Source organism: Spea bombifrons, chromosome 5 (genome assembly GCF_027358695.1).
Source record: "Spea bombifrons isolate aSpeBom1 chromosome 5, aSpeBom1.2.pri, whole genome shotgun sequence".
NCBI lineage: Eukaryota > Metazoa > Chordata > Amphibia > Anura > Pelobatidae > Spea > Spea bombifrons.
In genome coordinates this window covers 12,093,924-12,118,436 of record NC_071091.1, presented here as the reverse complement: position 1 = coordinate 12,118,436, position 24,513 = coordinate 12,093,924, and the positions used below count along the sequence as shown (strand labels likewise).

Here is a 24,513-nt window from a genome sequence, read left to right as displayed (position 1 = left end):
TTTCCTCCAGCCGTAGAGGATGTCCCCTTGTTATAGATACCGTCCTGGGTATAAATAGGTCCTGGGAGTGATCTCTGTACTGCCCCCTTATATATTTATACATAGTTATTAAGTCCCCCCTAAGCCGTCTTTTTTCCAAACTAAATAACCCTAATTCTGATAATCTTTCTGGGTACTGCAGTCCTTCCATTCCCCTTATTACTCTGGTTGCCCGTCTTTGAACCCTCTCCAGCTCCACTATATCTTTCTTGTACACTGGTGCCCAGTACTGTACACAGTATTCCATGTGTGGTCTGACTAGTGACTTGTACAATGGTAGAATTATTTCCTTGTCGTGGGCATCCATGCCCCTTTTGATGCACCCCATGATTTTATTTGCCTTAGCAGCAGCTGCCCGACACTGGTCGCTACAGGTAAATTTACTGTTAACCAAGACTCCTAAGTCCTTTTCCATCTCAGTCGTCCCCAGTGTTTTCCCATTTAATACATATTCCCAGCCTGGATTTTTCTTCCCCATGTGCATAACCTTACATTTATCTGTGTTGAACCTCATCTGCCACATCCCAGCCCAAGCCTCCAACCTATGCAGATCCATTTGTAATCGTGCACTGTCCTCTATTGTGTTAACCACGCTACAGAGCTTAGTATCGTCTGCAAAGATTGATACTTTACTATACAATCCCTCTACAAGGTCATTAATAAATATATTAAAAAGAATAGGACCCAAAACTGACCCCTGTGGTACCCCACTAGTAACAGTCACCCACTCAGAGTATGTACCATTAATAACCACCCTCTGTTTCCTATCACTGAGCCAGTTACTTACCCACATACACACATTCTCCCCCAGCCCAAGCATTCTCATTTTATGTACCAGCCTTTTATGTGGCACCGTATCAAATGCTTTGGAAAAATCAAGATATACGACATCCAGCGATTCTCCCCGATCCAGTCTAGAACTCACCTCCTCATAAAAGCTGATCAGGTTAGTTTGACAGGACCGATCCCTTGTAAACCCATGCTGATATGGAGTCATACATTTATTTTCATTGAGATACTCCAAAATAGCATCTCTTAGGAAACCCTCAAACAGTTTACATACAACAGAAGTTAAACTAACAGGCCTATAATTCCCCGGGTCACTTTTTGTCCCCTTTTTGAATATTGGCACAACATTTGCAATGCGCCAGTCCTGGGGAACAGACCCGGTCACTATAGAGTCCTTGAATATTAGAAATAGGGGTCTGTCTATTACATTACTTAACTCCCTTAGAACTCGGGGGTGAATGCCATCTGGACCTGGTGATTTGTCTATTTTGATTTTTTTTAGACGGCACTGTACTTCTTCCTGGGTTAGACAGGCGACATGTACTGGGGCATTTATCTCATCCTGCTGTATATTACCTGGTATTTCATTTTCCTCTGTGAATACAGCAGAGAAGAATATATTTAATAGATTCGCTTTTTCCTGATCCCCGTCTATAACGTCTCCCTCATTACTTTTTAAGGGGCCGACGCTTTCATTTTTAACCTTTTTACTATTTATATAGTTAAAGAACATTTTGGGGTTTGTTTTACTCTCTTTGGCAATGAGTCTTTCTGTCGCCACTTTTGCTGCTTTTATCTGATTTTTACATATTTTATTTTTTTCCCGATAGCTTCTTAGTGCTTCCTCACTGCCTTCCTGTTTTAGTAGCTTAAATGCCTTTTTTTTGCCATTTATTGCCACCTTTACATTTTTATTTATCCACATTGGTTTTCTCTTGCTCCTGACACTTTTATTCCCATACGGTATGTACTTTTCACAGTGAGAATTTAAGATATTTTGAAAAATCTCCCATTTAGTATCTGTGCTTTTGTTTTTGAGGACATTTTCCCAATTTACAGTGTTAAGGGCTTCTCTTAGTTGATCAAACTTTGCCTTCCTAAAGTTCATAGTTCTTGTGGCTCCTCTAAGAGTTCCCTTATTGAACGACAAGTTATAATGTATTATATTGTGATCACTATTTCCTAGGTGCCCTCTGACCTGCACATTAGTTACTCTGTCAGGTCTGTTGGTTAATATTAAGTCCAGTAGAGCGCCCCCTCTGGTTGGGTCCTGTACCATTTGGGACAGATAATTATCTTTACTTATAGTCAGAAAGCGGTTTCCTTTATGAGATTCACAGGTCTCGGTTTCCCAGTTTATGTCGGGATAGTTAAAGTCCCCCATAATAACCACCTCATTGTGATTTGCTGCCTTGTTTATTTGCTTTAATAATTGATCTTCTGCTGCTTCAATTATATTTGGTGGCTTATAGCAAACCCCGATCAGTATTTTATTATTTTTCTTACCGTATATTTCTACCCATAATGACTCCACATCATCATTTCCCTCACATATATTCTCCCGCAGTGTGGCCTTTAGGCTGGACTTTACATAAAGGCAAACTCCTCCCCCTTTTCGTTTTTTTCGATCCTTCCTGAATAGACTATAACCCTGTATGTTAACCGCCCAGTCATAGCTATCATCCAACCATGTCTCTGTTATACCCACTATGTCATAATTTTCTGCAGACATTATTAACTCCAGTTCGCCAGTTTTATTGGTCAGGCTTCTGGCATTAGTAAGCATACAATTTAGAGGTGTATGGTTTTTTCTCCTATCAAGCCTATCCCTATTAACTATTCTAACCCCTCTAACCCCCCTGTTATTGTAGAGGATATGAAATAATCTGTACATCTCTTTAGCAGAAATTCAAAGAAATGTGAAGCAATTTATAAATCAGTTGATGACATCCCCACAGCACATGGCAGCATATTGGAGTAGTTAAAATATTTATGGTGCTTTGTGGTGATGTCATAAGAAAGGGTTGTTCAAAAACATTCAAGGCTCAACTTCTCTTGATATATATATATACATTTCTATAGTTTAAACATAATATGTTTTCAGTTGCACACCAATAATGTGTATATGCTCTAGCTATCTAGTGTTAGCCTTATCTACTGGACAAGTGCCAACACGGCCGGTTCTCAAAGAAAAAGAAAAAATACCATGAAGCCTGTATGTTGCCCCTCACATAGATGCACAATAACCTATTTTTGTTACATTCAGAATACCAACATGTGCATAGCCCTCTTGTATTCATCACCCTCCAGTTGTAGAAGCTTCCTTTGTGCCTTTGGCAGGTGGAAGAACTAATTCCACACAATCAGGACTGTTTCTGGAGTAATAGATGGCATCCCTCAGTCCAGGTGCCCCAGTCAACTGCCTGCATGGCCTATCAGTAAGACTGGCCCTATTTATGATATAGCTTTGGGGTAAATAATAGAATGTCTTAGCCTTAATCACCAATCTGACTAATGATAGTCTTTGGAGGAAAGGAATTCATTGGATTAATAGGATGTTTATTGAAATAAAACCTATGAGACTTTTCCTTTAAGTCACATGGTAAGGGGCAGCATGCACTGATGGTGTATTATTACAGCTGCTCAGCTACGGGGTCTCACCCTAAGAAGAAAAATCTGGAATTGGAGAGCTTTGTTTTTTATGTGGTACAAAACACTGAAATAAATGTTATTTGCGTATAATACTGATAGCAACACACATAGCAAACATTTTCATTTTCCAAGTAATCCAAGTACACGTATTATTTATCCACATACATACATACATACATACATACATACATATGTAGAGATAGAATCAGAAAGACGGGAAAACCAGAGGTGGTACACGTGGGTTTTATTTTTCTAAAGAAGCTGTATTGGCAGTAAACTAATAAGCTAATTATGTGAGTGTGGTAGCAAGTTCACTGTACTTCCATTCATATTTCTCTTCAAGGCATTGACACTTTGAACGGTTGCCCAGTAATCTTGGAATGTTTGCCCAAACTTCACTGCTTGCTCGATTCTGACACAGTTATTGTGTACTGAATGTTGTCAAAGGCATTCAGTGTCAGTGAGACTCATTGTCTAACGGTTCTGTGCTTGTTTATTAAAGAGACATTATTGTTGATGTTTTTTTGTATAATGGAGAATACTAAAATGTATTCCCTCTTTATGTTTTTGTTGTATCTTAAAGCGACATGCTTACCATCAGTGGATCTAAATGCGTGTTGTAACGGGAAGTCTATCAGCACATACCTGTTTGTCATTGCTGCCTTCCTCGTGGCTACAAGATGGGTAGCTGCTCCAGTTCACGGAGAAGAGACTCCCAAACAAAAGTACCACCAGCCCTGACACAACACACCAAAAAGATCCAAGAGAACAGATTTTTATGGCACTGGGCATGGTTTATGCAGCCACTTTACCAGGGGAAGGAGAGTTGACATACAACAGGAAACAGGAAGAGATTAACATAATTATGGCAAGGTATTACACAGACAACAACTGCAAATACACAACAGAGGAACATGAATTAGGGGAGTAACACTAAGATGTAGACTAGACAATGAGACATTCTTCATGCATTGAGAAATGGAAAGAAGAGGGTGAAAACGCAAAATGTTATAATGTAACCCATGTTAGTCAATTTAAAATTACAGTCACAATAATCTTCCCAGAATGGGGGCCCAGCGTCCGTTACATGTGTGACTCAGGCCACATCATAAATGTGTGACATCAGTACTAACCAGTACAAACCGGTGATATAATAACGAACATGCGCAACCAGCTTTACAGGATGTATATGCAACATGTTCATTTATTTCAGTGAACAATGGGTTCATGACTTTCACCCATGACTCTAATGTCACCTGGGGTGCTGTATGGGGCAATTTAATTTCATGAAGACAAACATTTCAGTCTGACTAATCTCGCCGGGAGTTTTTGCCATGGCATGTCTGTAGGCACCAGTAACAGTCCACATTCCAACACCATATACATATTTGCAGTATCAGTATATTGTTTATGTACATGTTTTAAATATGATAGACTACTTTTGTAGTTGTAAGTAATATGTGAGTTCACATTCTGCGTCCATTAAGCTGTAACATGTGATTTACATGTGACAGAGACAGGCATTTACTACCAGTTGTAAGATCTGCACCTTCCTTTCCCTGTAAAATACAAAAATAAAATGAAAATAATAAAAATATCCTAAATTGCAATTTAATATGTATAATTTACTAGATAGATAGATAGATAGATAGATAGATAGATAGATAGACACATGTTTCTGTGCACTTATCTTAAAAATGCTACATTTATATAGATGTTATGCAATATGAATATATTCTGAATTTTTTATTGAAAATTGAAATTTCCTTATTGCGTGTAGTTTTAGGCAAATAAAAAAAAACAACTGTAGAAATCCTAAAAAATTCCTTTTCATGTCAATAGGTCTAATTGTGCCTCCTGAAGGCTGAGCCAAAGCCATTGAATCCTTGTTTTGTGGATGCCTACAAAATTCTGTTGTGTGCTATGCATTAACCCCTTATATGCCAGTGGCTTGATTGAGGGGATAATGTACTGCTTGCCCACCCTATTTCCCACTGCATCCGATTAAACACGCTTAGCATGCTTTCCTCGAGCAATATCTTCACCATTCCCATAGACTGAAGCTGTGTGTGCAACGATGTAATATCACTTACATTACAAATGAAATCCATGTCTAAGCTCATTGTGGATTCACATTTTTTTAACAAAAGAAATGGAGAGTAAAATAAAAAAAATCTGAGCAGACTGCACGGTTCGATCTGTCTTCGTGGCTTTCCTTAGCCCTAGTGTCTCCAGGCGAGCTTCTGGATTTCAGCACTGGACAGCTCCTGCTACCTTTTCCTCCCCATCTTACAAATGGCTGTTCGTTGATTGACATTCGATCTGCCCATACAGCTCCCAAGAAAACCTTAAGAATACCTATAGGAGTAAGGTGGGAGGGGGTTCCCATCAGTACGTGTTTGGCTGTGGCAAAGTGTAGTTAAATCCTTTCACAAGCAGAAGAAGGCGGAGAGTATTTCCTAAGCTTATCCAAGTAGTCAATTAGCAGGCGTTATCTGTTTCTTCTCCACCACTTCGTGCAAACAAACAAACAAACAAGCAAAGCCAGAGATGCTTTGTTCTTCCATCTGAATAGCCTACTAGAGCTTCCTCCAGAAACATTGCTGCTGGAGGGGGGAGAGGAAAAGAATAATGAGATTAAAAGAAGAACTCACCGGGAATATGTGTTTGCATTGCCATAGCTGTAAAGCTTCCATGAACACGGTGGATGAAGATAAAGACGTAAGCAAGCTAACTATAGATTCTTTGCAAGATGGGATGTAACCTGCTCAAATCTAGGAGGCTGTCTGCGTAAATCCTGGTTGTAAACCCACTGGGGGAAGACAGGATATTGTTGTTTTTCTTCTATCTGACCACAGGTGATAGCATTTAGCTCGGATGTTGCATGAATAAATGCTGGAGGCGAGGCTTCCCGACTTGATGTTCTAAAATAGAACGTTGGTTGAGTTATTGGATTGTGAACGCTCGGAGGGCTCCAGGAACACCATGGCTCTCCTCTTATTCCTGTCTCCTCTCCTTGCCAGTATTTGTTTGCTTTCGGCGTCCACTCGAGACCTGGAAGGGCGTGCATCTCGCCAAGGAGAGCATCACACCATCGTGAAAGAGAGACAACCGATATATCACGACCCGAGAAGCCTGGATCATTCCTCCTTGTGGATCAAGACAACAGAGAGTCCTGTCTTGGCACAGAATCTTGGCGATGATTTGCCAAAACATGTGGCATCTTTTTTATACACAGGAGATTCTAACGAACTCAGGAGAGCCAACTGCTCCAGGAGATATGAGTTGACCAGCTTGTCAGGGATATCTGCTGTCCCATCCCATGCCTCCTTGCATAGATCGGTAGATCTACTTATTCACTCCACCAACTTTTTAAACATGATCTTACAAAGCAATAAATCAAGGGAACATCACTTGCAAAGGGACTTGGAGTGGTATCATGCTCTCATAAGAAGTATTTTGGAAGGAGAATCCAGCATTATAAGATCTACTATCACATTCAACGTAGATCTGTCGTCTAATATCCCTCAGGTGTTTCTTCAAGCCACAAGGGAGGGAAATAAGATACTTCTGCAAGACCTGTCATCTTTAGCTCATGGTCTGGCCAACGCCACCCAAGAAACAGACTGGTTTCATGCTTTTAAGCACAAGTGGAGGCCTCATCAAAACAAGCGATTATTAAATGGTGCTAAAACTTTGGATGACAGCTGGAAGAAGGGGAATAGTTATGTAACTGAGAAAAGTCATGTCAAGTGGTCTTCACCCTACCTAGAATGTGAAAATGGGAAATACAAACCCAGTTGGCTTCTTACACTCTCAGCAGCATTTTATGGACTTAAACCAAATCATGTTCGAGAATTCAGGTAGGAAGACGATATTTTTTTTAAAAGCTACCTACCCTTTGACTTGGTCAACCACATTCTTAGACAGAAACGATTGGGGTTTATTCACTAAAGGGAGGTGTTAACTGGGGAGTTTAGAGTTGAGTTGTGGTTTGGGCTTCTTGGCTTCACTTCCAACCCCCTGTGATCTTCTGCTGCAGTTAGAGCTTGATTGATCCTGTAAAATGTATAGTTAAATCAATGAGATTTCTTACTGATCCTCACTCCTCATCCATTGAATTATACATTATACATTGCCAGCTCATCTCTTCCTGCTGGAGAAACCAGTGTTGACCCTTCATAATGAATAGTGAAGTGAGAGAGAGTTAAAACCACAACTCTCTTGATAAATCTCCCTTTAGTAAATAAATCCCTCTGTAACTTGCTCATTAATGAATGATTCTTCTAGATCCACATTTGCCTTCACATGATGCATGCCTTCATGGAGCCCTCATGGTTGCTTTTCCTTTAGGGTAACTAAAGCAATTGTTTACAAATATTCATTGAATGCTGTATTTGCATAATTAGAAATGCACACTAATTAAGTATCTTAATTACATGGGGTGTTGCACAAATCAAAATTGGATCTGTTGTTGAGACAGATAACCCCTTGTAGAACTTCTGGCGAAATAAACTTAATAATGGTAGCTGGCATGTCATTACCAACTAGACTATGTAATTAGAATAAGCAGGCTTACATTTATATTTTAACACACAAGCACATTACATTTGGCTTTGAAGCAGACAGATCCCAGGATGATGGAGACACTAAATATAGCACTCAATTCAAAGACACTCTGTTAACCATTTGTGTGCTGGTGAGAAATAAGTTATTCTGCTATAACTGCAAAAATGCTAATAATCATAATACATCCTAATGGTTGCCTATGTTTACTATAGTATACAGAATCCTGGCTATAGGATACTTATACATTCTATACATTTTAAATGCAAAGCTAGAAATTGCCCATATGTTATTATGAGCTGTAGCTACTTTAGTCTGAATTTGCTTCAAAACATGAAATAATCAATAGGAAAATTAATTCAAGAGCTACTTGTTTTATTTTAGATTAGAGTGATTTGTATTCAAAAGTGGGTTGACCTCAAATAAACCTTCTATGCATATTAGCACTAATGTAAGCCAATAATGCCAGGATTATTGTAACAGCAGCAAGATGGTAACTTCATAATGGGAGTTATGATAGGCATGCAGTTCTCTGATATTGCTTTTCTATAGTTTCTTAAGGTCACCCCTATGTCAAATATAACAGCACTTATACAATGGCTTCTCAAATGTATTCTTATTGAGCTGCAATTAAACAACCCATTTAATTATGTTTGATTTTACCAATTTATCAGGATTTTTTTTAAAAAAGGATGGCTGATATACATCATATATGTATAGTGTATATGGAAAATATATCTGCATCTATGTTGCATTGAAGGGTTAAATATTTGCACATTTATTTTTGTACTTTTTTTTATAATATTGCCTAATACAATGCATTTATTTTAAATTGTGTAGGTTTAGTACTTGTTTCATGTACTTTTGTACTCAGTGGCATTGGATACAATTTTATCAGATGAAATGTTATATTTATTGAATACTTGAATTTAATACTTTGTATCTTATGGAAGGTTTTCACTTTGTGGAGAAATGTACCCAGCACTTATGATTATTATTCTTTGTTGTTTAATATAGTGCCATCATATTCTGTACGGCTAAAAACATTTGGGAACTGAAGTCCAGTTCTATAATTTATTCAGGAATTGTTTAGCTTGCAAGTCCCAAGAAATCCAATACCAACAGAGATATGATATGGATTTTTGTCAATATAAGCTAGGGTGCTGGGATATTCGCGTTTATAGCGGAAACCATTTAGATTACTAGGAAGAGCTTCTTATTTCGCTGTGCTGTTCTATGGGGCCCATGGGAGATTACAATAGGGCGATACACTGGCAAATAGGTTTTTACTATTACCTAGTGTCTTGTTTTTAGATTTAGATATTTTTAAAGCAGGCCTGGACCAAGCTAGGAGCTAGAGGACATGATTGTAAAGTATCAGGCTCCTTCCAGACTGAACACAGGAGCAAAATGTATGTAATGCCATAGTTTCATGTAATGCGAGTTGGCCTATGGTTCAGTGCCAGCTGATTTGTTGCCTAGCCAGACCTCAGAACATGTGCCAGACTCATTCTCCGAATAAAGAAAGCTAGTAAGTTCCAGAAGAAAAACCTGGAAAGGGAGGATTTTAGATGGGTCCTAGCTCTCTTCAGATCATCTGAGGTGAGCCAAATGTAAGGCTCGAGTCCATAGCCGCTCACCCAGTTTTCTATAGTATCAATACATTGAATGGTCATTGGATTTACATCTATTAAAAATACAGAAATACTGTTTACTTTTAATGGTTAGTCTGCACGTTACTCTACATTATACGTTAATGAAAAACATGGGATGATTTTGTTCTGCAGAGTTTAAGAATACATTATGTAAATGGCAGGACTGAAATGGGCCATGTGGCCATGAAGACAAACTATTTCTATACTTAGAAGTATTATAGTATTCAGTAGACTAGGCCGTGTCCACTTGGAAGTTTTGTTTTAACTGAAGGACTAGGTATACAACTATTGTTTTGTCTTCTACTTTCATGGCAGCGTCTAATATTTTAGTTGAATTTTAACCAAATGAAATCTAGTTTTAAAAGCTCAGCACCTAAAAATGGGTTTTCACCCTGCATAATCCTTGAGTATTAAATTACTGTTAGGCTCAGTGCTAGGATGCGACTTAAAGATGACCCTCCTGACCTGATTACGTTTAAATGTACTTTGGTAAATATTGATCATTTTGGTTGCTTTGTTCCATCTTAAGACTTTTTTGTTTCTTAGGAATAAAAACATTTTGTACCTACAAACTTAGGCCAGAAAAAAAGCCACAATAACTTCTAAATTCCATATTAAATTGATTAGTATTCTGCGCTCTTTGGCGATCACCTATCCGGCACAAGCTGGGCAAGGATTGAGGGACTTGTAGTTCAGCTGCAGATACTGTAATACATGTAGCGATCCCTGTAATTTTAAAGGTGATGTTCCCCTTAGACAGAACATTAATTGTGTTTTCTAGAATGTTACGCAAGCGACAGATACTATCATCAAGTAGCATTTTCAGCTTCTATGACAACAACATATAATTGTCTGCTTTTGTGTCAAGTATTAAGCATTCCTTGAAAAGTAAATATGAATAAAGCAAAATCTTTCATGATTGATGAAATATTCCTTGTTTGTGTCCCATGAGCAATCATTAATTATGTTTCTATACAAGTTGCATATTCAGCACAGTAGAGGCAACATCACCTTTAAAATATATGTGTGCATAAGAAGAGAAGACCAAGGGCTGGTTAAGATCTGAACCTTACATCAGAAAAAGAGGGCAGACTGGATGGGCCAAATGGTTCTAATCTGCCATAAAATGATACAGTTTTAAAGTGTATTTTCTTTAGTACCCCTTTAACCCCTTTTTTATCATTATTATTTTTACTTACCACTTACTGACCTGGTTTTGCTGCTGTTAGACTAAACAACCCCCTCTGTGCTTTAAGTGAACAGTTGATGCAGAAGCTTTTTGTGACTTTCAATGCGTTCCCTTTTAAAGAATTGCCCAGCAGTCTTAATCTACCCTCCCTCATACTCTGGTGCGCACGTATCCATTTGCACAAATAAAAAAGAAAAGCACTTAGTGGAAGCAAATAAGACAAATATACCATCTTCAATGCAAGCAGGGTATTTTTTTCCAGAAAAGTAAATATATGGACATGTGTCGTTCAGAAGACTGTCTTTTGTGGGGTTTTATTAACTAGGAAGTGAATTTTATTAATCTGACCTTACTCCATGAGTGCTGCTGAAGTACAATCAAGCGCAACCAAATTTGCAGTAAGATTCTCATAAATTCAGTTACTCAGGCAACGTTTGGTGGATGGAGGGACAAGTTCAGCTAAAAGATTGGATCAGGTTAAGATTTTACTGAATACCTGATAATGTCTTATTTCTTGAGTCTGTTTGAACCAGGAGATGCAATAGTCTTATGCCATCAGCAATTTTGGGGAACCATTTAACACATTTCATTAAACTCCATTTTATTTGGCATGACTTGGCTCAAGAAAGGACCTCCTGCATTTTGGCTACCTGCCATACGGTCTAGAATCATCATAATCAAATAAAACCTTTTTTTTATTTTTAATTGTCTTCTTAAATCTAGAAAAACTAAGAAATGTTATATTAGGCATCATTCTAGACTGTAGCTGCATTGCCGTTATTTTTAATGTTTGCAATGTGCCATAATACTATTGCTTTAATCTTCATTAAAAAAAAAAAAAGAATTGACCCATTACATACCATGTTTTTAAATGTCAGAATACAACAGAAAATTTGGGTCAGCTGGAAAGAAGTAGATATTATTAAACTCTTGATTTGTTGGCGCTTTGGGAAATTTTCCTACCTGCTACACAAAACTGGATCTCCTACAAAGATAGGCAGGCAGTGATGGCAGAAAAGGACCAGTTGTCCCATCTAGTCTGTCATTTTTGAATCATTATTCATTCTTAAGGATAACTTTTTGTACATTCCTAGATTTCTTGAATTCCTTTGTTGGACCTTATTATAGGTGACAATGTTCTAGAAACACAAGACTGTAGATCCAATATATATATATATATATATATATATATATATATATATATATATATATATATAACGCAACAAAATATAAGGTTCAATGAGCCTGTGGAATATTCATCTTTTTTTATTTATTTTGAAAGTGGGTGAATAGATTAGGCATCTGGTAAAAGTGGTGAAAATACTGTGTGCTTTAGAAAAGCATAAGGCTTCTATAAGTGGGGTCAACAATTCGATGAGATTTTTATTTATACAGGGAATAGCAGAGCTATTGTTAGGTATTTCCAGACAAATCATATAATTCTATATGAAAATGTGTAGTGAATAACACTCTCATTTTCAATTTCTCAACTGCGCTAACCTTTGTAACGTCTCCTTAGAATAACGCTACCAACAGATCTCTCACCAGAGTCAAATTTCTACACCCAGATAACAGAATCATATTATTACACTTCTCCCCAAAAATAATTTAATTTGGAAATGCATTTAAGATTAGCAGGGAAACTATTTTCCCATTATTTTTGCACTTCTATTTTGTTCTCCAGGTTGTGCGTCAAATGATGCTTTGTATCAATGAAATCTCTTTTCATAAGTGATTTGTTTTCATTATGACCTTAGAATGTCCTTGAATGTCATTAAGACCCCGCCACACACACTGCATTGTTCCTGATGCTTGGTTCACCATAGCAGTAGGTCTTATACTCCTTAACAGCCGATTAATTCCCTTACGTTTAATATTTTGCACTTGTTTTGAGCTTTGAGAGACTAAATTCGTAGGTGCGAGATTTTCTGCACATGTTTGCTTGTGAGTTTCCATGGTGCTGTCCATTTTTACTCCTTTCCGAGAAAGAAATGCAGTCTGCACAAGGAATCTGTGATTTCATTAGAAAAATCATAGCTTATTTAAGCTGTCACTGTGCTGCCTTTTTGCTGAATACAATCTCCGACAGAAAATCCTTATCTGGTTACATGGAATCTACTGTAACAAAATGATTAAACCAATACCAAGAGTAACTAGACCGTAGGAAAAATGCCTGCCTTTTCCAAGCAGAGACCAAAAATGGCAACACATCTGGATTTCTTGTTGGGACAGCTCTGTTTTAATAAAGACTATAAAAAGCACAAAAGTGATTTATTTTCTTTTTTCCTTTTGTGTAGATACTTTGTACAATTAAGCCACGATATTTTATTTTTTGGGGGTAATATTATCTCTGAAAAAAAGGCATGTGATCTTAATTTCATTTCGGTCTCTATGGTTTGAATTCTTTGCACCACTGCAAATAAATGTAAAGGAAGAAGAAAAATGTAATTAGTAAATTTTACTTTATTTTTGGATGCCACAATAGTATGTTCCCTGTCAACTCACTAATGAACGGATGATTTGATGTTAGCCAAAAACAACTTGTGGATAGACTGAATTGTTCTTCAACTGCAACCCTTGCCTACGTCTAAGCTGGGAGCTTGGGGTGACTTCTGAAAATCATTACTGCTCCCAAACTGTTGAAATCTTAATTATTTGGCTGCTTTGAAAGTCCATCACGGGATACTCTTCTGTGTTGACTGTTGTGCTGTGGCCTTTGAATGGGTAGGAAGACTTGGTTACCAAGGTTGCATACCCTCGAGGCAGATGCTGGAGACGAGATGATAAAGTTGACCTATAAATATCTAGAAGACCAAGTAAGTCTCAGGACTATCAGTTTATAGATGGTCTGGTCTTTCACTTAAAGAAACATACAATACAAACTTCATTTTCAAAATTATTACTTGCAAAGACACAATAGTAAAAAAGAAATATGATGGCTTTGAGAGAGCAACCGTTAGAATGGGGTTAACTGATTTAGATATCAAGTGGCAGCTCCGTTATGGGTTTTTATTGGATTTATTATTGTAATTATGCTGGAACAAAATGTTTTTCACTCCTTTTACTGGAGCATGTAATGAGCTAAGGTGAACCTGATACGGGCGGGTGGGAAAGAGGGAGACTAAAGAAAAAATGTCCCTTAGCAGGGACAAAGAGGAAAATTCCCACAAAAAAAGGTTTTGCCATGTAAAACCTGACCAAAACATCATTGACTTCTGCACTTCTACAAGTTTCTATTAAGAGGATTCCAAATCCAAAGTTCTATCCCTAAGCTTAAGTTGAAATAATGATGTCACTCATTCATGGTCATACCTGGGAACTTTCTAAACAAGCTGAAATATTAATTATTCTATAACCCATCATGAAGATTATCTTATGTAGTGACTCGTTGAATGCATTAACCAGATGGCTGTAATGCAGATGCTCATGTAAACCTGTTTTTACACATAAAATACACTTAAAGTCACCTTCATTCAAGTAGAGATATCAGCCATGTACTGGTAGAAAAAAGCATTAATTATGAGTCTTATATGTGATCGCATTAGTGTAGAATAGGAAGGAGTTCCACGCCGTATGGCCCGTATTCTCATAGTAATCCACTTTGATTACAAAGGTAGGAGTCTGGAGCTGATGCTATGAACCATATTATCAAGGTACATCTGGAACAATTCCAAAACATATGTCTTTATACACTTTTCCATATATATATATATATATATATATGTCATCATAACTATATGGTACTATTTATCTAAACGGTATTGCTTACCAATAACTATATATATATATATATATATATATATATATATATATAAATATGCAGAATATACTGTATATATAGTATCGTGTTGAAGATGCATTTTGATTTGTCCACTTATAAATAAGAAATGCAGGAAACGGCTTTGAAATGCTCATCGATTTATTGATAATGCATACCCGTTCAAACCATTTCTACCTCATGGCAACTATTTAATATGAGGAAACATAATGGACAGTTCTTTTTTTAAAACATTGTGTGCCAGCAGTTTGTATAGAAAAACAGGATGGGTATGGAGAAAATATTATATGTGAGTTTTGTTGCTAGGAAACACATTAACCCTTTTATACATTGTCTTTAGACTTTGGGAAACTGAACTTTGAAAACGTCCCTGCTTATTCCAAATATAAGTGTACTCATGATGGTCCACTGACATCCTCTATTAATAGGTAGTTAGAGTTACTTTCACATTTCAGATTATGCACAATATTAATTGACTTATACGCCAAATATTATTTTTAATGAACTTTTATTTTCTTGCTTGAATGTGTGTAATAGCGGCCATCTTGCTGATCATAGACATGGGGCGACTAAGAGGCCCAGGCACTTTAAGGCAAGAGGCCTCAAAAACATGTACATGCAGACGTTGGCTCGATACGTGTAGTCACATGTTATGTTTTTACAGTCACGCACGGGACTCTGCCAGCCACTGGCCCAACAGGCCTTTGCTCACTGGGTCAGAGGGCCAGTTCAGGCCCGTTTCTGCCATGTCATGCTTTAAATTGCTGTCTCACCTTTAAATATTTATAAAGCCTTCACAGAGGAAACTGCACAGCCGTGAACTAGGACAACTGTGTGCAGTTTTCGTTGTAAATGTGTTCAGTTGTTTTTTTTTGTACAACCAGTTAAAACCAGTTAGTTCAGCTTATAATAGGAACGCCATCTTCATCAAGAGACCCTCACAAAGGGACGTTTGCAAGGAATTGGTTATGGCTAATGGCATCGCTGTACTTTTAACGATGGGGCAGATGGGATATCTGAGCTGAAAAATAGAAAACTGGCTATTTAAAACCATATATCCGATATTTATACCCTTAATTCTGTCCTAAAATGTCATCACTGGGATGAGAGAAATACAATTCCTACCTTGATAGTGAGTAACGAATTGATGGATACAGGGAAAGCAGGTAGGGTATTTAGAATTGGTAATTGGGCAGCTACTTCGAACTTGCCTTTGAACATCACGACCCTCTATGGCAGTCCAAATACACGCTTTATTTTGACGTACAGAATACTAATACCAACGGAATTTAAAAAAATTGTTATGTATGCTACGAGGTAAAGAAAGCCACCAAGTATCAACAAGAACAATAGATATTTAACATTATCCCTACTAATTCAAATTATTTATAATTTGTGCAGATAATCGCTCAATACCTAATTCAATTTCTGCTCATTAAACTGAATTTGACATTTTATAAATAAAAATTGATAAAGGAACCATGTCTAATTCTTTAATGAAGAAGAACCATAGATTTATTTCTCTAATGTGGATCACGTTTAAGGTCTAAACAATGCTCCACTTTCCTGGCACAGCCATTAGGATACAGTATAGACATTCACCTTTCTTCGGTGATTGAGTCTTTCCATAAAGATCAATTGGGGACTTCAGTTGTTTAATTAAATTTTGTAACATAAGGGGCATGATTATAAATGAACTTGGACTCTAAAAATCATTCATGTCATCTCGATAGTTCATCTCATATGTGTTTGTACACTGGAACAGCAGTAGGGGAGGGAGAACAGTAAGTTGTTTAGAGTCGGTTAACTAGACATAGAGAGCAGAAAAAAAGCTTTTATTTATTTCTGTACACCCCCTGCTGTCAGAGTGGTTTGGTCTGTCTTCCTTCTCTGTCTCCAGCTGATCTCCACCTCTTCATTCTGGCAGCTGCTCCTTCACAGGCACAGAGTTACCACCTGGCCAGAAACACATTTAGCATGCTGCAGACTCAAGGTAGTCTATTTTAAACATATATTGCAGCTAGGGTTAGTTAATACTCCAGCTGTTGAGACTACATTTCCCATGACTCTCACCCAGTGTGGTATGTTAAGCATCATGGGAAAGATACTACTAAACAACTGAAGTGCAAACGGATAGCTTTTATATCACCATGGATTATCGTTATTCACATCTCATGATTCTCAGCCATCCATTTGGTTGGCTGAGCTCTAAGTCTTCAGTACAAATGCTAACATTTTGCTGACTACATCTACAATAATATTCAGCCAGCCATATTACATACTTCATGGGAATTGTAGTTATAGGCTGGGGTTGTGGTGGCCTGCACTATACACTAACATTTTTGTTGTTGACTGCAGCTCCCATGATATACATTCAGCCATTACTGGCAGAACACCATAGGAATTGTAGACTGGGGTAGTTGTGGCTAATCTTAACTACCCCACCTATTGCAAACTGAAGTTCTCATGTTGTTCTAGCTTGTCTCTTAACTGCTACTACCACGGTCATATAATTCCTATTAATGGGTAACTAACAGAAAACCCATCTCCAAACAAGGTAGGCTATGAGGAAGAGGGAGGGAGGTATTGAATGTGGGATAGGGGAAATTTGGGGAGAATAGTTTGCACCCACTGGAAAAAAATCTCGCAGACGGTTAAGCGATATATGCCCATATAGTGTTATTGAATCTCAATATTTGCATTTGGGATAGGTGTTTTTAAATCTAACTTCTAGGATTTGTAGTATGTATTTAGTGGGGGTGTGCTGATTCTGTGCTTTACTATTCGTATATCCTCTTGTATAGTTTTGAATTATTTAGACAATGCAGATGAGGACCTTGGCCAGAGGAAACAATGAATGATGATACTGGAGGACTTACTCTTAGCTACGCGCGTTTTGTCCCCACTGTGGCAGCCTGAGTTGGCTATTCGCTGATCCTGTCTTTGGTTTATTAGCTTGAAACACAGCAATCCATTTTCATTTACTCATCAAGTCATAGCAGTTAGGGAAACTATTTTGCATTATGTAATTATTATGGAACACGCTCGCTAAATTAAAGCTTCTACAAATGATAAATCTCCTGACAAGATACAGCAACTTTCTATCATCAGATGTGTAATGATGCAGTTTATTGTACGTCCCTATGGCAACTTCAGAATCTAGTTTTTGAACACTTAACATAATTTAAAGTCATTTACACCCCCTACACAATGTGGGAGTCATTTAATGTAGAAACTGGTTGTCCAGATTTTTAGTTAAACAACTTCCAAGGTGATTTATGCATTGCCTGGATATATTTTACTGCATTGGTGTCTTAAAGATCCTAGGATTTTGTCACCTTCTGTGGCATATTTATGGAGATCGCTGCTATAGTCCAGACCAAGGGCAGCTCCGCCAGTACCTACAATATTGAAGAGACCCTTCTCAGCCTCTGCCAGTCTACTTAGTGCAGAATCCTGATGCTCTGCCAGGCAGCATGGCATGGATGCATTAGTTAATAAATTAATATAATTAATATATTAGTTATGATTTAATTTATTACAATATATCATAAAGGTCATCGGTGACCCTAGACTTAGGGCACCTAACATATACAAGGAGAGCCACTTAGAGGTGTGTGCACAGAGATCTATAGAATAACTGGTGGCTTCTTCCTTGGATTTGCCACCCTAGGCCAATTAGGATACTCCACTAGTGACCTTTATGATATGTTAATGCACTGTGTCCATGAAACAGTAGAATGCCCTTTTGTCCTTTCCATAGAAGCTTAGTCTTCCCTATAATGTGAGTACTAGAGGCAAAGCTCTGGGACCGGTCTCATAATATATGTAAATCAATTTCAGGATCATGTATTTAGTTTTATGTATTGCACTCTTAAATATTTGTTTTCCACTTACATCTTCTTCTCTCGCCAATATTCAGTGGGAATTGTTACTGTATCTTTAGCACTGACACAACCTACAAGGAAACATTATCCATATGACAAATACTGACATTTGAGAAATATTGAAATTGTTTAAATAATGAAATAGTTGTGAATCAGCCTTCCTTTGACGTTGAAGTTTGCGTTAGAGATTATAGATTTTTCCCTCATGGAGAAGTTATCCAACACCTTCAGTTTTCTTGGATTTATTCTAACTATAAATATTCAAACTATAAATATTAAAAAAAAACGTGATTAGAGTTTGATTTTGTTTTTTATTTTTTTTGGATCAGTATCATGTCCAGCTTCCATTTTATAAACATGTTGCCCCAGAAAGAACCCTTGTGCGCCATTGAGTCCTTTCAACATTAAAATGAATATAAATCATACAAAATAAATAGTATCTATAGAAATATATAGGCAGACTACCTCGTTGGCAGGTATGTCTTCAGCTCAGTTAAGAAGATCAAGTAGGAAAGCATGTAAGGAAACTGACGGACATAAACTGTATACAGGAACTCTTTATTTTATATTGTTTATTATTATAGGAGTGAATGTTATCATCCTTCCTAAACATAAATAAGTTGCAACTAAATATTCAACACGTCTTTTTATTTCTGAGTATGTTATTTTGCTATATTGTAAGCGGTGTCATACATGTATATCTTGCACAGATACTGTATTGCTGTATGTTATGCTTTAACATGTAATCCTAAGAGTTATCATTTACATGTTTATGAAATAATTAATAGACTGTAAAATTGCATACAGTTCAAAAATAATTATTGTTTATTATTTCAGGGGCGTACTTAAAGTTGATGTAAACCTTCAGAAAATCGACATTGACCAATGCTCAGATGATGGATGGTTTTCTGGAACTCACAGATGTCAGCATAACAGCTCAAAGGTAAGACAATCTTATTAAGCAGGACCAGTGACGGGTATGTGGGAAGAGGCTATTTGTTGCCACACTGTCACTTGAGTAGCGGTAAATGTAAGTATGCGGTGCTATCGGCAGTCAGAGGCCAGGTATGGGCCAACAAATTCTGATTACAGTATATAACAAATGTTTTATGGCATAATGTAAGAATAATAACTCTTCACTGTGTATTGGCTCATCTTTTACCTCGAGCTATAAAAACACAGACTCACTGGGTGGATTTTTAATTGGCCATAACATTTTTATTAAATACTGTGGCATGGAATACAGAAAATAAAGCATCATAACATTACCATTATCCCTTTAATAAGACCTATGAAAACATCTGTCAGTATTGCAGAAGTTTGTGTTGTCAGAGTCCCCAATATTCATAATACCTCCGATGACCACCTTTCATAACCGGCCTCAGAAGAGCCGGTACTTCTGACAGCTCCCCAAACACAGGCGCCTTTCCCATCACACGTAATGTAATCCCTTAAAGAACACATGAGACTGCCTCACCCTCCCTACATATACATTCTCCTCCCTTTCCTTTACCATAAAAATGCCCTCTCTTTGCCCACCCTCCCCTTCCTAAAGGTGCATCTGCCAACCTATATAAGGCAGGAGTATACAGCAAACTGCAGGAATACTTGGCAGAATCTTTGGCAAGAATTGGGTGTCTGCGGCTAGAACTGGCTGACTGAGGCCAGCTGACTGTGGTAAGACCTTGGCAGACAGACAGAATATAACAGGGCAAAACTGGATCAAAGTCAGAGTCCAAGCTGGTTCTATAATCAGATAATCTGTCAAGCCAAACCAATGTACCAGAGGGGCGAACAAGAACAGAAAAACCAAGGTCCAGAGCTAAGGGTCCGGGGCCAGGTTGTTATCACAGTAATGCAACCAGGAACTAGGAATCAGAGCCAGGAACAATGTTCAGAAAAGGAAGCTGAAAGCAACCCCAGAATGCAATGAACACTGATTAGTGGACAAGCAACATGTATATCATGACCCAGGCAAGAATGACAGGGATATGGTGAAGCAAAGATTCTACAGAGACTGGAGGCACCATTTTTCTCAGAGTTTGCTGGCTGCAGACAAATATACAATCCTCTTCTAAAACATAGTTGTGACAAAACCTAGGGGATGAGTTACCGGACCCTATCAGAGCCATAGTTTACCTGGCTGCCATTGGTCTTTCCCTTTCCAGGTGAACACTACGGCTTCTCAGTGCACTGGAGGGTCCTGAACCTCCAGACAGCTGAGGCGAGTATAGCTTTTTGCAAAGGAATCCCCCCTCCCCAATAACCAGACAAGACTTAGTAAAAGAGGAAAAAGCACACAGGGCTCTATACACACAAGCCATCAATAAAAGCACATTAACATAGACAAGACAAATGAGGATTCCAGGTAAGCAATGAATCAAAGGGATGAAGGGAATAGGAAACCAATCACAACACAGTGTTAGGTCGGGGGGGTGACCATGGGTAGGGAGACAAAGTTGGCCACTGGTGATATGTTGGCCAGAATGTCCAATTAGAGGTAGCATCCTGTAGCACATGTTCTAGCCAAGCATTGTTCTACACAGAGAAGGAAGTTTCTCAGCAACAATGAGCATTCTCCTGATCCTTGAGTGTTGTTCCACTTCTTGGTGTGTGGGGCAAGTATAACTCATTATCACAGTGAAGGAGAATGTGAAGGGGGGAGTGTTACCCGTATGCTACACCATCACACTCACACAGAGACCTGCTACACATGGTTAAGGGCTGGGGAAATTGCAATATTGTTCCAGTCATAAACAGTTCCAGACACTTATATAGCAAAGTATAATTGTCCCTTCAACATTAAACGTAGGTTCTGTCAAAATAGTCTTATAAATTTAGTCCGCAGGGCCCGCTAGCAGGGAAGCTCACAGACTTCTACGCATGTAGAAATATTGGAAGACTAGAACTGGAGCTGTCAAAATGTTGTCTCGTTTGGGGAGGACCTTTAAAGCTGCTAATTGGTAACCCCGCTGACTTCCTGATTCTGTTTCCAATTTTCCCAAAGATAAGAATGTAGTATCAATGTCCGGAGTATAATATGCCTTTACAGAATAAAAAATATACTCGTTCTATAATTGGAACCTGCGAGAATGAAGAATGATCTCCTTTTCCTCCACACGGTCAGCACACAATTACAACAAATAGTTTTGAAATGATTTGGCTGCAAAGACGGCTGTGGCAGATTGCGCCACAGTATCTTTACACGTTGAGTTCATCCATCAAACCCTGAAACAGCTGAGATCTCCCACTGACTTCACTGGAAGTTTTTTGCTGAAATTGGCCTGATCGCCTATTGTGAAGGACTCCCCCTTTTTACAATTTCAGTGTTTCAAATAACATTTTTCCCCAATTAGTATCTAATTAGAATATTATGCACAATTAAAATGTGTTGCACGGGGTTTATTTGACAATTGTGATTTATAACATAGTCCTATTTCATATTTCATGTCTCCTAAATTAATATGATATTTACTTGGCCTGTTGTTTCATTTTCATGATTGGAAGTCAGCTAATTATATTTCGGATTTAATATAAAATGTACTTTTGCTGCATAACTTGTTTTGAGACTAATTAAACCCAGCATGTCACAGGCTTCCTGTGGTGCCTTGAAAAAATTCTGTAATCCATGAAATGAGTGGACAAGTACACTTTTCTCATTAATTGTAGTCTTTCAATCCATAAACAGCATTGAATTGAAAAATCAGATTAAATAGTGGTGATCCAATCTTATGAGAAGTTACAATTAGCATTCCTTTGTATCAATAACAATGTGCTCTAAGACGCTGAATTAGAACATTTGGTTGTTCTTGCAGTCTTGTGTACACCCCATAATATACAATATTGTTTGATTATAACATTGGTCATGCATACATCTTCATCAAATTCAAAGTATCGAGCAGATACATTATATATTTGTCCCTTCCCATCCCCCATCTGTTGGCTGAACTCTTCCCATGACATGTGATATACTTACTGCCAAGTAAGCACTGGCTCCAGCACTGGGGACAGTACAGAGATCACTCCCAGGACCTATTTATACCCAGGACTGTATCAATAACAAGGGGACATCCTCTACGGCTGGAGGAAAGAAGGTTTCTACACCGGCACAGACGGGGGTTCTTTACAGTAAGAGCGGTGAGACTATGGAACTCTCTGCCAGAGGAAGTTGTAATGGTAAACTCAATAAAAGTTTAAAAGGAGCCTGGACGTGTTTCTTGAAAGCAATAATATTACAAGTTATGGATATTAGATTAATAGGGACAGAACGTTGATCCAGGGATTTATTCTGATTGTATGGGGCAATTGGCATCTGCTTCATAAGGGTTTTTTGCCTTCCTCTGGATCAACACAGTAGGGACACAATATGTATATAGGTTGAACTTGATGGACTTTGGTCTTTTTTCAACCTTATGAACTATGTTACTATGTAACTGGCTCCAGCAAAGGCTCCAAGGGAGCAGCACTCCCCTGCCACTGATTGGCTGCTTCAAGCAGCCAATGAGTGGTGTAAAACATCAGACTACTGAGAGACTAGGAGCTGCAGTTGTGAAGCTGTGTTCTTGATTGTCAAGTGTCGCTGACCTGTTTTACCTGCATATCACTGAATCCGACCCTCAGTCTGCAAAGCAGTGGCCTGTACCCCTGTGGAGTCGTAAATTGGCTTAGTAATAAGATGACCAGCTTTCACTTTGATTGTGTCTTTGGATTTCAGATAAACTTTATACAAAGCTGTAGTGATTAGTGATCGTTCACTCCCACAATTGACACTATTTGTAACTCCAATCTAGAAATGGTTAATAGACATGTGCTGCTCACATATCCATGGATACTGGTCGGTCTGTTGTCCAGGACTTGGATATCTACATGCTGTTTCAACAGTTGGAGGATTTTACTATCAAGGAGGCAAAGGTATGGTGGGATATTGCTTCCCTAGAAAATTAGGTGCAAGCGTTATGTATCCCCAGATGCTAAAGGATCCAGAAATCACCTTCATTTATACACGAGAGCAAAGAATTTGAAGACTGTGGAACCAAGTCTTGGACAAAAATGTTGATTTGGCTTGATGGACTTAATAATCACTTACAAATGTAAAGAGCTTGATAAAGCAAAGAAACAATTGATTTCAGTTAATGAAAGCAAGATTTTTTCTTGCAAGATCAAGTGTGTTTTCGGAATTTAACCAGCAACTGACCATGTTTAAAGAAAAACTTGAAAGGTCAACTTCATTGCATAAAAAGAGTAGTTCATTACAGACAAAATGAAATATGAAAGAAGCAAAGTATCTGTTTGGAGAAGGAGAAGTTTTCCTTTAGTACAGCAAAATCCTGGGAAGTCGGTTAAAAAAACAGAAGCATAGCTTTGTCTTAAATCTCTTGGTATAGTGAAGGGGACATACCAAGAAATTTTTGACAATGCTATGCTTCCAACTTTGTGGGAACGGTTTCGGGAAGGCCCTTTTTCTATTCCAGCATGACTGTGCCCCGGTGCACAAAGAAAAGTCCATAAAGACATGGTTGGATGGTGTGGAAGAACTTGACCTGCCGCACAGAGCCCTGACCTTAACCCCATTGAACACCTTTGGAACGGAGATTGCGAGCCAGGCTTTCTCATCTAACATCAGTGCCTGACCTCACAAATGCTCTACTGGTTAAATGGGCAGCAATTCCCACAGAAACTCTCCAAAATCTTGTGGAAAGCCTTCCCAGAAGAGTGGAATCTGTAATAGCTGCAAAGGGGAGACCAATTACATACATGGGATGTCCCTGTTGATGTAATGATTAGGTGTCCCAATACTTTTGTACATATACTGTATATGCTGCTCACCCCATTTTAGGGCCTATCTTCACCAAGACATTTCACAAGGACATTTTCCATCCTGCTCATTTCATTCTGGGTATGACCACAGGACAATTTACTAGACTCAAGAGAAATTGCTCTAAACAATCAGACTTTGTA

General features: G+C 38.1%; 1 protein-coding gene across 1 annotated transcript in view; it reads left to right on the top strand.

Moving 5' to 3' along the window:
- Window positions 1-6,319: 6,319 nt before the first annotated feature.
- GPR158 (G protein-coupled receptor 158) overlaps window positions 6,320-24,513 on the top strand; it is a 76,543-nt gene continuing 58,349 nt past the window's right edge. Inside the window, exons 1-2 of the mRNA XM_053466792.1 lie at window positions 6,320-7,343; window positions 19,393-19,498. Of these exons, the coding sequence (XP_053322767.1) occupies window positions 6,466-7,343; window positions 19,393-19,498 (984 nt within the window). The 5' untranslated portion in view covers window positions 6,320-6,465. The remainder of the gene's footprint in view (window positions 7,344-19,392; window positions 19,499-24,513) is intronic.